The following is a 15,218-nucleotide window of genomic DNA, read 5'->3' as shown; positions in this document are numbered from 1 at the left end:
ACCGAGGAGATGGGCCACGATGCATGTTATTCACATCTCATTTGACGACTCCGGCATTTCTAGCTGGCACACTCGCTAGTCGCGCCTCTCTCGACATGGCATTCCAAACTACGCTACGTGACGAGCGGGCCTTTATGAAGTTTGAGGTCCACTAAGGACTCTTTTCCGGTGACTGAGTTTGAAATTCGGCTCTCATCGTCTTCTTTCGGAAGAGTTCATATAACCGTTGCCTCCCAAGTCAATAGACCCACTGAACAGACTCGGCATTCTCAGGGACCACCTCACAATTCGAGTCATGCGGATTTTTTCATCATATGGAGATGAGTACCACTCATCAGCCCGATAGTCCGAAACCATCATTACAGCGACATCATGGCTAATGGCGATGAGAACGGCGAATCAATTGAAGTTCAAGGAACCACTACAACACAATCTCAAGAAACACCGTCGTCTTTGCAATGGGTCCCATGCAGTGCCGGGATCACCAAACGGCCGTAGCTCCAGGCCCGATCTTCCCGGAGTCCACTCCGACCCCGCCCGCCGATACCCGGGCGCCCTCCGGAACATCGTTCGAAGTCTTCGGGTCCCGTATCTCCTATTCTTCCCTGTGTCACGTCTTCAGTCTCACACTAAAGAGGTGATAGGGCTGAGCATCCATCTAAGCCCGACTACCCAGAGAAATTGTTTCTGATTGATACATTGATCGACAAAGCCAAGACATGTCATCAGTCAACGATACGACAGACTGCAACGCCCGAGTACTTGGTCAAGACTTGGCGTCTGCAATATGACACATAGACCATCTTTATATCGACGTTTTGTTCGCCTGCCGCATCTTCTGTGTTGTTCTAAATACCGTGGAACCAAGATTGATGCATTCGTTCGTCCACTTCACCTTCCACTTGCGCTCGTGACCATCTGATATTCTCCGTGGCAGCCGTCCGGAAATGTATTCGGGCAAAACCATGGGGTAGAGCAGCGCGTAGCTTTCAGGTGCAGGCGGCACTTACAACAATCTTGAAACCGCTTGCAGCCCGTCACACAGAACACGGGCAGTCAGAAGACAACATCGGAGTAGCACAACTTGAACGGTGAGATGCCGGCCAATTTCCCAAGGATGCCAATCAACTTTAAAGAAATCGTAGACACGATCAAGTGTCATTCGTGAATTCATGAAATTTGTACATCGTACACAGAAGATACAACTCATCTATCCATCAATCGGACATCTGTACTCCCTTGCGTGGCTGTCAATTCTGCGGGTCTCTCCCTCAACTTCCGGCCGAGCCTGATATGCATCCAGGCAGGTCTGGTGGTAGATGTGCCTGCAAGCCAGCACGACGAGCGGCCCGAGGGGCTGCTCTTTGGGCCTTCCGATCGCATCTTTCTGCGCATCCACACCCTCCTCTACCGTGGCAGCTTCAACGCCTGCTGGTGCAGAAACACCCGATGCGGCTTTCCCCTTTCCCTTCGAACTGTATGCAGCCTGAGATGCCTCACCGGCAGCAGGGGCTGCTTTGCCCTTACCGCGCTCGTCAGCCGCGGTCTTTCTTTCGGCCTTGTGTTGCTCGTCGCGGGCCTGCTTTTCTTCCCAGGCCTCAAAAACATTACCAGAGACACCTGGGCCCCATATACGACGGCCACACGCCTCACACGTGGAACCCCTGGGTCGCCAACCGCGTTGTCGGAGGTCGACGGCTTGCTTGACGTTCACGAACAAGCTTCGTTCCAACAGACGGTTTGAAAGTCGCAAGATGGACTCTTCGTAGGCGTACGCGGAAAAGATGGACGCCAGCACCGAGCGCAGATCTGCGAGATTGGGGGACGATGCAGCGGCTCGTGTCAGAAAGGCACGCAGAATTCGAAGAAATGACAGGTTGTTCCCTGCGTTGGAAAGGAGTCGGCCACCAGCCTGGGCTCCTGCGGGACTTGAAGTCGTCGTCAGGAGAGCCGTGAAAGTATGCTGCACCAAAGATCGAAGCAGTGTCAAGAGCTTCTCTTTGTCTAAGCTGTCCATAGCGCTTGCCTTCTCCGAAACGCCGTTCTGGGTGGTTTTCGACGACTCGATGGTGGACGAGATTGATCGCGTGGTCTGCACTGCCGCGTCGATGAGACTGAGCCAAAGCTCCTCATCTGGCGAGAGAACTTCTGACGTGTTTTTTGACTTTCGTTGTTGGACACCGTTTGCCTTCTTCGATGACTTGGTCTGGCCCTGGCAAAGCCAAATGCCCACGTGAACATATTTTTGCAACGCTCGCAAAGTCTCTTCGGCTCCTGATTGCAAGTCATTTGAACTCTGCTGTTGAGCGCCAGACAAGATACCTTGCAAGGCCGATTCAAGGGTACCGAGGTGCTTCACAAGCCTGTCCATGGCATCCTTGACTTGGCCTTCTCGAGCCATGAGCACGACCGCAGCGTCAATCACGCCGGTTTCCTCCATGGCAGGCAGCAAGACATCCAACCTGAGGTTGACGGATTGAACCAGGCCGATGTAATCCGACACATGTGCGGAATCGTACTTGCACATGAGCTGGACGTAGCGCTCGATGAGGACTCGGTCTGGGTTCAATGGGGTCTCGATGTCTCGCTTTTCGGGCTCGAGCAACGTCCGCAGGTAAAAGAACTGCAGCTCGGGTGCGTCTTCGGCAGAATCCAGGATGTGTTGGTGAACGTCCACAGACTGAGCTGCCAAGACTCTCGCCGCTTCGACGGGGTTAATTCCGAGGAGTTCCCTGGCGTTGTTCTTGACTGCTTCGAGGACTTCTTGCACCTGTCGGCGATTCAGACCACTGTGTGGCCGAAGACAGTCCCCGAGGCATTCAAAGACGGCATCCCGGTCAGCGGGGTCTTCGAAGTACGTCTGGACAAGCTTGTCATACTGTTTGTCAACCTTGTATTGCCTCTTCAATATCCGATAGAAGCCCGCTTTCTTGAACATAGGAATCAGCGTGGTAACATCGGGAGGCTGGTATATCGAGAGCAGGTATTCGGCACTTAGTTGGGCGTCTTCGGCTAGGTCAGCTCCAGGGTAATTGCAAAGCCCGGTCAAGACCTTCGTAAGCGTCGAGCCCGGGAAGAGCAAGTATTGAGGAAATTTGGGGAGGTTGCGAGCGATGAACATATCGAGGTAAATGGTGTCCTCCGATGCGAAGTCTGCTGGGTTCATAATCTCCAACAAGATAGAGACAATGTACTGACGATCGACCGTGAGCCCGAATATCTGCTCTTCAGGGACATCGCCCCTAATGCCGCCGTTAACTTGCTTTTCAGGAGAGTCGTTCAAGAATGAATCTTCAAAGGCTTCGTTTATAGCACTAAGGAAGCTTGGGGCATCGAACTTCAGGATCAACCTGAGGTATGGGAACGACGGCTCAGTGTGCTGATCTGGCCGTGTGAGAAACCGCCGAGTGCTGCCCTTGGGCCACGTGACGCTATTTCCTGAGAATAGAAACCAGTAAATCTCAGCCTTGGCTTTGGAGGCAACGGCGGTGTCCATGGCCTCCCCGGTGGGGTATACTCTGCCCGTCAACGTGTATGAGAGATAGGGGAACATCTTCAAGGCGTTAACGCCGTAAATCTCGTCATCCATGTTCCCGGAAGACATGTAGTCGCCGTTGCTCATAAGCGGCACAAGCAAGGTTAGTAGGTCGATCAATGGTGTAATGTAATCGTTCAAGGCCTGGTTCCAGACATAAATCAAGGCGTCGTAAAGGCTGTGCTGCTTGCACAGAAGAGTAATCTGGTCCAAATCTAGGGTCATAGTGTCCATGTGGACAATCATCTCCTCAAGGCGACTCTCCCAACCTTTGGTGACGTAGTGGGTAACTGTGGCCTTGACAATGGTTGGCGGCACAACCGTGATGTTCTTTTCCAGAATGTAAGGCTCCATGGTCTCGAGAAAAATGCCTTCCACGCTGGCGTCTTCATACCATTCGTACATTTCATCGAAGAGGAAGTCAACGTCGCCGACGCTGTGGCAGGCCGTGAAACAAGTCTCAGCCAACTCTCGAAGGTGGGCGTCGTCCGCTGCAGCTCGGTCTTTTTGCCGCTGGGTGAAGGCATATTTGAGAGAAGCTCGCATAATCTCCATGAGCTTGTCTCGCACCATCGAGTGGCGCAACTCGGTATCTTCGGGTAGGCCAATGGTGAGTTTATCGGCGTCACCTGTGTAGTATGATGTTCCAAGCTGAATAGCACCAACGTAATCACCATTTTCCATCAGAGCAATAATGCGATCAGCCCAGTTCGAAAGCGATCCAATCGAAACATCGTTGAAACCGAGCAGGAAGATTTTGCCCTTGTAGGTTTTGAAGCTCATGTAGAAAGCGTCGGCCACAACACCATGCATCGATGTGTCGTCCTCGTCGAGCTGCTCGACCAATGTGTGTAACTGCTTAGAGAACAGGTCGGAGTGGTAAATGAACTTATTGATGAGATCAAAACCCTCGGTCATTCGCATACTGCGGTCTTCAACGACGATTAGGCGCTGAGTAATGGTCAAAACTGTGAGAACAGAACGGCTTAGCCACTGGACCGCAACAATGGCTTCTTCACACTTCCACCGACTCCGGGCCTTGAACTTGAGCGTGGGCGGCTTGTCCTTGTTCTCTGCTGGTATCTCGTCTACGTCCAGAACGGTCAGGACGTTTGACCAGCAGTACACCAATTTGACTTTGGAGATGTCGCTGCCTGTAACGGGATCTGGAACCTTAAGCTTCACCGCAGGAAACCACGCCAGGCAGCCGGTCATCGCACTGTGATGGGCGACGTCTTTTGGTCTGGCCGATTTATGTTGTGTCTGGGCGACGGGTGTTGTAGAAACGATAACCAACAGATATGGTGTAAGCATGGCCGTCAGACCGAGGGTATCCGTGGCGCGTTCGGTATTACCCAAAGGACACGGACTAAATGCCAGTACAGTACTGGGCTTGAGAGGCTTTCCGGCAGGAGGCGCCGCGTTCGGGTACCGTCCGAGTATCCTCGTTGTCTTTACAGTTCGGCCGAGAGAGCCAGTGCCTCTAGTTGCCAGATGGGAGAAGGCCATGCCACGATCATCCGCTGACACAAGCGCAGTGTGCCTGGTGCCCAGAAATCCAAGATGGGTGACCGCGACACCAGGGAGATGGCCATCCATGGTCCGGTTCTCTAGTTGCGACTGGTCTAGGTGCGGAATGGACAGGAACGGCCTGGACGCTCGATTCGTCTCCCACGTAAAGATGCTTCCATTCGCATGGCCCCCAGCAATGGTGGTGTGATCTGCCGACACAGCGATTGCCGTAATGGCGCCCGACTCGACGGCTTTGGTCCCGGGCCCGATGATGGTCTTCAAGACCTGGTTGTAATCAAACATTAGTATTATTCCCTTGCTCGTCCCCAACACAATCGAGGCGGAGACGGCGATGCAGGTCGGAGCGCCGAAGTTGCGCTTGCCGGCCTCGGAGAAGGCCTGGCCGTTAAGTTTCTTCAATCTCGTCCATCGAACAACTTCCCACGGCGGCGAAGGGGTATCGGTATCTTCGCGGTCGAGCAGTCCTGAGCTCAGGGAAGCGGAACGGCTATGGCCGGTGAGAAAAGCAGGTGAGGAGGATCGCGGACTACTGATGAAGCTGGCGGAGGAGATACGGGATTGGAATCGGCGATCGAAAGGACGGAATGACGGGGTTGGACTGCTGAGGCCTGGTCGAGAAGCGACGGATGGGAGGACACTGCTGCTTGGAGAGGAGATCACGGAGCCCTGAGGTTTGTGGTTAGCTGGTGCAGCCTGAAGCTGATAGGGCTACTTGCCTGAACAGACGGGGAATCGTCGGGCAGAGACATGAGGGAATCGATGGGACTTCCCACGCGCTTCGGCGCCGCATCCACTGATCCCTCCTCAGACGCATCGTCGGCTTGGTCTCGTAATATTTGCCGATACCGATTTGATATAATGCCGTTCTCAATTGCTGGAGAGGCATCAGAGGCCTCTCTTTCTTCATCGTCCAGAAGGCCGACGATGCCGTCCTCCTCCCCCTCGGCCTTTACCATCCCTCCATCGCTGGGAGCTTGTACGTCCGTGGAGGACCGGTCGTCTGGATCTGCCATTTTGTCTCCAGGTCCATCATCTCTCTCCGTCGGTGGTGGGGTCATCAATGGCGGTTCATCAAGCACATGTCTTCCGTCGGGCCAGAGTTCGGTTTGGGTTCAGAAGCTAGGCCAGTGCTCTCAGCAGGGAGGGAGAGCGAAAGGGCCTGACTCGATCGGAAACAGCAGCTGGAGGATGATAGAAGCTGGCCAAATGAGGCGAGGACCCTTTCGAAACCTGATTCTGCTTTTCAAGCTCCTATCAGACGAGGAGAAGCTGACTTGTCAATGGATGATCAGTTGCACTTAGTAGGAGCGCATTACGCAGTTGGACGCGCACAGCCCACACATCAAGTTCCGGGTTCCAGGTTCCAGCCACCCAGAGCTCTACGACGGACCGCGGTTTCTCCGGCGGGCCCGACAGCGCCTAGCAACGTCGCAGTGACCTCTGATCGTCACGGCGCAAGCCCGGTGGAGCTTTCCTTTAGCACTTACATCACCTTACAGCGCTGGTCACACTCTTTAATGCGACCAATCTCCACACGCGTCGCGAGTTGTCAGATCAACATATCTCGAATTCAAACTGAACACCACCGCTCCACCACCCGGCCAACATCGCAGCATTCACTATGTCTTCCATTGGGCCCCAGCTGCCACCTCATCTCACCAAGAGGAAGCGCAACTCAGACGACGACAGCGCCGACTCACCGCCAACGAAGCAGACTCGAAACACCGACGAGATCGATATCGACGACAGCTCCGATGACGATGGTTTTGGACCTAGTGTGCCTGGCGCATCAGTCAAGGAACCTGCGCCTACCGTTAAACCTGCCGTTGGTCCAACAATGCCTCCCTCCAGCACAACGAATACAAATGAGATACCTCTCGACGGCTCTGATTCAGAAGACGGCTACGGCCCATCCGCTCCTCGCGCGGCATCACCGAATACTTCCAAGTCCCAGCCCTCAATAGGTCCTACTCTGCCTCCGAAACAGCCTATAGGACCCACGCTCCCCCCAGCGGCTCACCAGGGCGGGAACGACGACTCTTCGTCAGATTCGGAGGATGACTACGGTCCTGCTCTTCCCTCTTCAACAACCTCTGCTCAACGAGCACAAGCTGCCGCAGTAGCAGCAGCCGCGGCGGCGGCCTCGGGCCCTGCCGCACCTCAGCGCGATGACTGGATGCTCGCACCACCGACACAATCTGGTTATCAAGAGCGCGACCCGACCAAGCTGAAGAATCGCAAATTCGCCAGCGGCAAATCGTCATCGGCTGCGGGCGGCAGCGGTGGGGGTATCAGCAGCATCTGGACAGAGACGCCAGAACAGAAGCGCAAGCGACTCGAAGATGCTGTGCTAGGTCGTGGAGGGGAAGTCGGCGGAGCGGAGCAGCAGAAACCGCGTCGTACTAGAGAAGAAGAGGAACGGGATAGGCGCATCAGCGAGAACATCGCAGCAACCCGGGGGAAGAGTATGTATGATGAGCATCAGACAGACAAGAAGAGTGGCGCCAAGGTTGGAAAGGACGGCGAAGAGGAGGATGACCCTAGCAAGAGGGCATTTGATAGAGAAAAGGATATGGCATTGGGCGGCAAGATCGGTACAGCCCAGCGCAGGGAGTTGCTCAACCGTGCCAAAGATTTTGGTGGCCGATTCCAAAAGGGATCATATCTTTGACGAACGCAAAAGGGCCGCTTAGGCAGGAGCAGGTGGGGGCAACCAAGTTAACCCAACCACACATTTTCACAGAAGAAGCACAAAGCCATCAAACGGAGTTTTTTGTGAACATTGTCAATTGTCATTATTCCATGTTGAGTGATGCCTATGTCGCCGCAACTCCGCCGCTCTCCTCAGAATTCAGAGGATACAAACCAAGCCAAATCAGTCCGCCCTGACTGTAATGCAACTCCCTTCTGCCACCTGTTGCGGCAGCCAAACCTTCTTTCCCCTTTTACTCCTTGGGGCTATTCCTCCGAACACACGTTATATGTAAAGGTGGGTATGAAAAGCGGTGTCGTGAGCGTGTATAGATGCGGTCACATCGCAGTCTATGCTGAGATCTGCAAATTGGTCTCGAGGGTATGATGTACAAGAGTAGCACAACGGAAAAAGATCAAAGTCGCTTTTTTCGGACGACTTTTGTCGCTGATGTGTAATCACCGCGCGTCCGTAGTCGTGGCGGTAGCATTTTGAGTACCAGCTTCGAGCTGAGACGGGGTAACGTTCGCACCAGACGCGGTGGGAGAGCCGCCCTGCTGCTGATCCCCTCGTCTGAGAGGATTGCGGAATGCGGGCATGCGGAAGCTGGAGAGCAGGCCGCGGGATTCTTGGTTCTCTGCCACTGGGGGTGACTGAGGAGGGTTAGGACTGGGATTCGTCGCAGTCTGCTGGCGAGCACGTCGACGGCGGTTGGCGCGGTCATTGTTCTGGCGATTGCCTCTGTTGCGACCACCAAATCCCAGGCGCGAGCCGCTGAGGTTATACCAGGCGGCAGGAGGAGCATTAGGCATGTTCGTGCGAGATGCGGTGCGTGCCATGTCGCCGTTAGCGTTGGCGTCACCCTCGGGAGCAGGACGAGGCTTCGGGGTGTAGTAATCGGCCTTGCAAAGAGGGCAGCAGGCACGGCGGCTTGTGAGCCAGGGGTCGACGCAGACAGCATGGAAAGCGTGACCGCAAGTAAGTCCACGGATGTCATCATCGTCCTCCAATGTGTCGATACAAATGGCACAAGTATCACCGCTCGTGGCCATCAGTTCAGGAGGCAGAGCAGCGTTGATGTGCTCATCGTCCTCCTCGTCATCCTCACTATGGACACGCTGGAGAGGAGTAGCAGAAGTCGGAGACTGCACAGGGGCACCAGTAGCGTCAGCAGTCGCGGTCGAGTTATCGCCTTCCTTTTTGGCCGCATCCTCAGATTGCTTCTCGGACGTGGTTGCCTTGTTACCGGTACTGGTGGCAGGGCGTTCCTCGGTCGAATCCCTCTCCTTTGAGGGCAACTCGGGAACAATGCCATCGACGGAACGCAAACTGTTTGCGCGACTCGGCGGGGCGGAGACGCCGCCGGCCGTAGGTAGACCCTCTCTGGCACGTTCGGAAACCCATGCCTTGTACTTCATCATGGGAAACTTGTCGTTCACCTCATCCATCGTCATTAACTTCTTCTCACGGCGGCGACGGTGCGGGCGAGGCATGTTCTCCAGATTAATGGGCTCTCCATCCTCGTTCAGACGCATGGCGCGGTTGCGAGCGTTGTAGCGGAAGCAGTACTTGACACCAACGATAATCCTGAAGCAGATGTTAGATACTGATGACCCCGGTAGGAAGCCAAAGGAGCATAGGGCTCACCAGAGGTTAGTGAATACAACGCCGAAACCGAGAGCCACGAAGAAGAGTAGAGGCGAGCTCGTGGAGCCACCGCCACCTCCCCCTCCGTTTCCTCCATTGCCGCCAGCGGGGGTTGTTGACTGAGGGTCACTTGATGTAGTCGGGGTGATGGAAGAGGGATCGAGTGAGGTCGTCGAGGGTGCGGCAGAGGAGGCTGCAGATGACGGGAGGATAGAAGTCGGGGTGTCCGACGATACTGCCTGCCGCACTACAAAGCGCGAGACCTCGACAAGGACTTGATTGATGACTGCCATGATGACGGATAAAATTGATCGGTTCGAAATCGAGAGGCGGAGTCGTCAAGAAGAGCGCTCGCACACCAGCGGATGGTGATGTCGGAAAATAATCACGGTCGGAGGAAAGGCGAGGGCATCGATGAATTGATTGATTGACTGTTGCGGGAAGGCAAGAGCCTAGAGGTGAAACGCGGAATCCGAAAACAGCGTCTCGTGACGGAAATGGTCGACCTGAACCCTCGATCGCATGCGGCCTGCAATCAACGCAAGTCGCAGGGAAAAAAAAAAAAGAAAAAAACCTCGGGGAGAGGGTATGGCAGTGAGTCGATATCCCAATCCACTCAAGCCGTGTTGCACAGCGGTCGCGGTGAGCAGAGGGAAATTGAAACGAGAGAAAACTCACGACTCAAAGTCGGATGGGGGAGGTTGAGAGTTGACAGAGGCAGGCGGGAAGAGTGCGGAGAGTGGGAGAGTGCAGGTGGAGTGGGATAAGTATGGAACGGTACTGTGGGACGCTCACTCTCTGACGGACAGGACAGTAACACAGCCCCCCGGTCGGGTCGACGTAGGAAAAATAAAAGTGGGAATGCGAGGCGGCGGGCGGGTAAAGAGCGTCGTGAGTGTGAGGGATGAGCGACGCCGACGGGCAAGGGGAGTGAGTGCGAGGAGCAGGAAGGACCCCCCCGGACACCCAGACACCACACACACGCTCTCTCACACACACCTTCACTGAGGGGGACACCCCCCGGTACACCACCTAGACCGGAAAGAGCAAGCCAACACACTGCGGGCTCTTTTTGGTTTCTTGTTGTGTTTTTCCCCGGGGCTGGCTTCCGTTTGCCTTCTCGGCCAAGCGGGAGGAAGGCTACGAGGGAATTGCATTCAGTTGTTGTCTTCACGCTATCGTAACAGATACTTAAATTCCTTACTGAGTCGAGGATGAGAAGGAAGAAGATGACGGGGAAGAGCGAAGAGGAGACTGGGCATTGCCTGCACTGGACTGGTGCTGCAAGGAGGTGGAGGGGGAGCTGGGAAGGCAGGAGTGGAGACCTGGGGCCTCTTTCCCGCAAAATGCAGGCCGGGCGAGCGAGGTTGAAGGCGACCCGTGTTGGCTGCACTGTGCTACTGCGATCCCTCAGACAATTGAACAATTAACATTTCAATTTGCGCACCAGTGCACCACCACTACACTACGTACCACCACCACCTCTGCTTGTTGCTTGCACCTCCCATCTCACCTCTCGCACCTTGTTGCCGCGCACCCTGCCACAGCTGAGAGCCTGAGTGTGAGAGAGCTGAGGCCAGAGAAGGGTGCCATGAACACCGGACGGTATCACTGCCTCTCGAGAGAGTACGTCGCAAGTCCCCTTCTCCCCTTCCCTTCCGCTGTGACCTGCAATTTGCAATTTGCAATTTGCGAATCACAATGCCGTGGTCTGGATGATTTAACAGCCTTATTGATTTGATTAGCTGACCTCTCCAGCGTGAGTACAGACACTGAGCGACCAACAATTCTCTCAAACCCCAAGCGACCTGACATGGGCTCAACTCCAGAGAGTCCGGGCGCCAGTCAGGCAAGTCAAGCACTTGGACCCAAGCCCCCGTCAATCACTTTTCCAGTCCACGGGATAGCCGAACTAGTCTTGTTCGGGAAAGATAACGGCACGCTAGGCACATTATGAGTGGTGGGACGGGCTCTCGAGCAGGCCACCATCCCCCTTCAAGCTTAGCATCAAGACTGCTAAAGTGTTCACGTTGTCGAGTGGGTAGCTTGCTTCCAAGTTCCAGCAGGCATCGGGCCCTTGGCTGGGGAACCAAGAGAGAGAGGCGGGGGAACCACACAACAGGACTGAGAATGCAGTGGAGGGCCTTGCAGCCGCTGAGAGCAGGGGTTCACCATCGAGCTGACTGCTATTTCTACCGATACTACGCCTTAGCGGTAGCCAACACCTGTTCGCTGGAAAGGAAGGTTGGCCTGGTCTTGTCACCATGCTACTTTTTGCATGGCCATCTCACATCTCAACGTCTTCTGAATGGCATCACAACTGCATCCTTTTTCCACCTGCCTTCTCCTTAAACCTCTAGCAAGGCACTCTAGCTCTTCAACCGTTCTCGGGCTGACCGTTTTCCCTTTGTCGTCATATTCCCGCTTCAGAGGCTGATACCGCCAGGAATCAAGGGGTTTCCATGTTACGACCCCTATCCCAGAGGAGATATCACCAGGGGCCAACTTGATACAAAGTCTCCCAATCAAGGTACGCGTTCCTGCATCGCACCGCCATGGGCTTCTGAGAAATGGGCACGCGCTTCGTCGCCCGGAGCGCCTGAGATTCCAAAAACTACGTTCGCCCGCACGATTTACACCCCGGCCGAGAGGTCTTTCCATGCCGATATAATGGGCCGCATATGGTATCCGTGCCATCGCGCGCCGCCCAGTCTACGGCCGAGCATTCACATTCCATATTTCCGTCTTGCAATCTCAATCAGTGGCCAAGTATCGAATTCCACAGATTGCGGTAAACAGATTTGTGTGTTCACTCGAACAAAGGCCTTTGTTCTTCGCCCTTGCCGTCCGCCTTCGCCCCCGACCTAAGCACGGCAGTCAGCCACTCAAACTTGGTCCTTACCGTCACCGCCCACCGCCAACCGCCCCGGCGCCCCAGTCCGACACTTTGGTGATCCCCAAACCCCAAAGAACGAGGTAAAGGTTGGGGTTGCGGCGGCTGATGGAAGAGGCCGCGACACCATGCAGTAGCATCCAGTCCGAGAAGTGAAGAAGCAACTTCAACACCCTAGCGCGCGTTCGTCAGAAAGAAAAACGGCTGGAGTCTAGTGCGTCGAACGAGAATCTGAACGGTTCGGTGTTTCGTCATTCGCGACTTGCCCGCCCAAAATCACCGCGTGTACGCCGCGCTGATTGCTTTCCGAAGATCATGCCGCATGGAACCGCTTTCCAGGGAGTATCACGATAGGCAGGGCCTGGAATCAAAATGGCACGTTGGCGACTTGCTCTCATCCTCCGCCGCCATCAACGAAACCCCTGCTGGCTGGCACAGGCTTCTCTGCGTAGGGAGGAAGCTTACAAACATGGCCTGGATTAATCAGACTGATTTTCTTTCTTTCGTTTTTTTTTTCTTTTTGCTTCTTCCAGCCGTGGCAGTTTGTTTTGACTCTGCGCCCCGGTCTTCACAAGCAAAAGCAATTCTTTAGCTCGGTGTCTCTGGATTATTTCCGTGTCGGACAAGCTCCGCAAGAATACTGCCGTCGAGTCAAACACTGTCAGGAAACCCGTCAGACTCAGAAGCCTCGCATGGCGAATAGCCAGGACATGCTTCCCGGCGGAGGACGGTAAGCCATCTCAAGAAAACCATGTCGGTTCGATTACTTCGTCGGCAGCGCTTCGGCGAGCCGACACTAGGCTCTCCCGGCCCGGCCAGGCCAACACGGTAATTCGAGGCCCTTGTCGCTTTCTTCACCCAACCCAGGATGGCGGCTCGTCTTCCCGCATGAACGGGAGAAGAGTACCTACATCACGCACGTATCCGCGCAATACGAAAAGGAGAAACAACGCACCCCGCCTCGCACGGAATACGACGTCCTGAATTGCGCCTCAATGGAAGGCAGGCATCTGAACACCTCAGACACGTTCGATATTGAACCTGCATCTCAGTGTTGCGATCTAACGCACGATCAGTCAGCTCAAATCTTACAAGAGCAATTAATAGCTCTTGACTTCTGCCCATGACGAACAACGCGCGTGTCGTATACCGCTGCAGCCAGTGGGAAGTTCAGATGGTCGTGACCGGAACGCTTAGACCGACGGGCAACTGATTTCACCCCAAGTTTTCCAATGTTTCAGCATCACAGACAAAGACGACGCTTTTCGCCACGATGTAATCTTCAGCGATGTGCTCTGTATCGCACTTGATTCAGGCACCGTCAATGCATCCTCCTTTGTACGTGTCGCCTCAACTCCTCGGGCCCTACCGTCGGCACTCCCAAAAGGCGCATCTGCATCTTCCGTCTGGCGCCTCTTCGTTGACTTATCAGTGCCACTCACCTAGTCGAGGAATCGAGTGTTGTCTTGGCAGTCAGTGTCCCTTAGGCCCGACCAAAGGTGTCAGACGTAAGAAAAGCATAATAGCGCAACGCTGGCAATGCAGCACATGCGTGTCTCGAACGTCTTATCAGATGTCAAACGGCGAATTCTTTCACCTCACTGGCGAGTCCCTTCAAGACACTGTTGTCCGTCTCAAGCCTTCTAACCCCCTGTAAGGAGCCCAGACGCCTTCTTAGTAAAGCTTGGCCGACGCCAGGACCACTGCAGTCTCCGGGGGCGCCTAGCTAATGCAATTGAAAACCAAAAAACGCTCCTTGCTTTACCAATTTTCACCGGTCGAGAGAAGATAGCTTGCAGAGAACGCTGCGCTGGCTTCCATAGCTCAAAGACGTGGTTCGTTCCATCGACTGGAAGGGTTCCAGACGTGCAACAAGCTACTGTAAGAAGACGTAGGAACCGGTGTCACTTGTAAGATACGTGTGAAGGAAGCGAAGCCGATTGATCCGTCGCTAACAGCCCGACAGTATGAGAATTTAGTCTTTTCACGGTGCGTCTGGGGATTTGATGGCCAGCGCCCAGGGAGGCTGATTCGACAGATGACGCTGACCGAAGGTGAGTGCCGCAAACTCCGGACACACACCACCAATCCCCCGTCGATGACGGCGACGAGAACGGCTTGGCTCCCGTTAATTCGGCCATAGTTAGTATGGCCTTGCCTCCTATTCTCGGGACTATGGCCATTGTCCAGACCTGCGCCTCCGTGCCAATCATCATCACAACCGGCACTTGTTTGTTCTTCTCGCCCGTACGCTTTGAGAGTTCGGCGCGTCGGCTGGGGTGGTGGTCGATTCGGCAAACCACTCGTCATGCAAAATCCTCATGCTGGCAGGCGACCCACCGAAAATACGTTGAAGCAGCAAGCTCGAAATGCTAGGGAAAAAGGGATTGTTGCGAAGGCTGGATGATTATTAACAAGAACCCTGTAACAGCCAGGATCATGCCATCATCATCCTCACCGCAGCATGCGTTCTTTCGGGTGCTGGTGGACCCTGAACCGCCTTAAACAAACCACCCGACCTTCTTATCGTCGTTGGAGGGGATCGTCGCCAGATCTCAGTGGCTGAAGCCCAACACACACCAGAGTCTCTCAGCGGGAATGCCGGGAACTCGTGGTCAGCTATCGCAACATGCCGACACCCGCAAGCTTAATCTTTTGCACACCATCTGACCATTCCCGTGCGCTGCGGGTAAAAAGAGACAAAACCCGTTTTCTGCCCACAAGTTCCTAAGGTTGAAATAATACGACCCAAGCTTCGATCCCGAAGAAAGTGATGTCAGGCCACGAGTCGTCTGGAGACTCCCGAGCTTCTCCTTCGTCGCGTGTTCATCGGGGGAATGCAGATGCCATCATATGTGGTGTTGGTTGTCTCTCGCGGGGCACGACTGGCGCGAGGGGCTATGCAGGCCATTTGTGAT

At 54.7% G+C, this 15,218-nt stretch overlaps 3 protein-coding genes across 3 annotated transcripts; 1 reads left to right on the top strand and 2 right to left on the bottom strand.

Moving 5' to 3' along the window:
* Nucleotides 1-1,210: 1,210 nt before the first annotated feature.
* Nucleotides 1,211-6,081, bottom strand: CGCS363_v010831 (Vacuolar protein sorting-associated protein 8-like protein; the record flags this gene model as incomplete). Its single annotated transcript, XM_036642680.1, has 2 exons — nt 1,211-5,734; nt 5,791-6,081. The coding sequence occupies 2 exons, from the start codon at nt 6,079-6,081 to the stop codon at nt 1,211-1,213; spliced, it is 4,815 nt and encodes a 1,604-aa protein (XP_036491729.1).
* Nucleotides 6,082-6,689: 608 nt separating this feature from the next.
* Nucleotides 6,690-7,739, top strand: F26A3.7 (Uncharacterized protein; the record flags this gene model as incomplete). The annotated part of the gene is made up of 1 exon (XM_036642679.1): nt 6,690-7,739. One exon carries the CDS (start codon nt 6,690-6,692, stop codon nt 7,737-7,739), a length of 1,050 nt encoding a protein of 349 aa, XP_036491728.1.
* Nucleotides 7,740-8,218: 479 nt separating this feature from the next.
* RNF13 (E3 ubiquitin-protein ligase RNF13) lies at nt 8,219-9,700 on the bottom strand (the record flags this gene model as incomplete). Its single annotated transcript, XM_036642678.1, has 2 exons — nt 8,219-9,347; nt 9,408-9,700. 2 exons carry the CDS (start codon nt 9,698-9,700, stop codon nt 8,219-8,221), a joined length of 1,422 nt encoding a protein of 473 aa, XP_036492326.1.
* Between the last annotated feature and the right edge of the window lie 5,518 nt (nt 9,701-15,218).

The sequence above is a fragment of the Colletotrichum siamense genome (genome assembly GCF_013390195.1).
Source record: "Colletotrichum siamense strain Cg363 chromosome Unknown KSG_Cg363_contig07, whole genome shotgun sequence".
Taxonomy (NCBI): domain Eukaryota; kingdom Fungi; phylum Ascomycota; class Sordariomycetes; order Glomerellales; family Glomerellaceae; genus Colletotrichum; species Colletotrichum siamense.
Note: the sequence above shows the minus strand (reverse complement) of the source record. Positions and strands in the feature narration are given on the sequence as shown.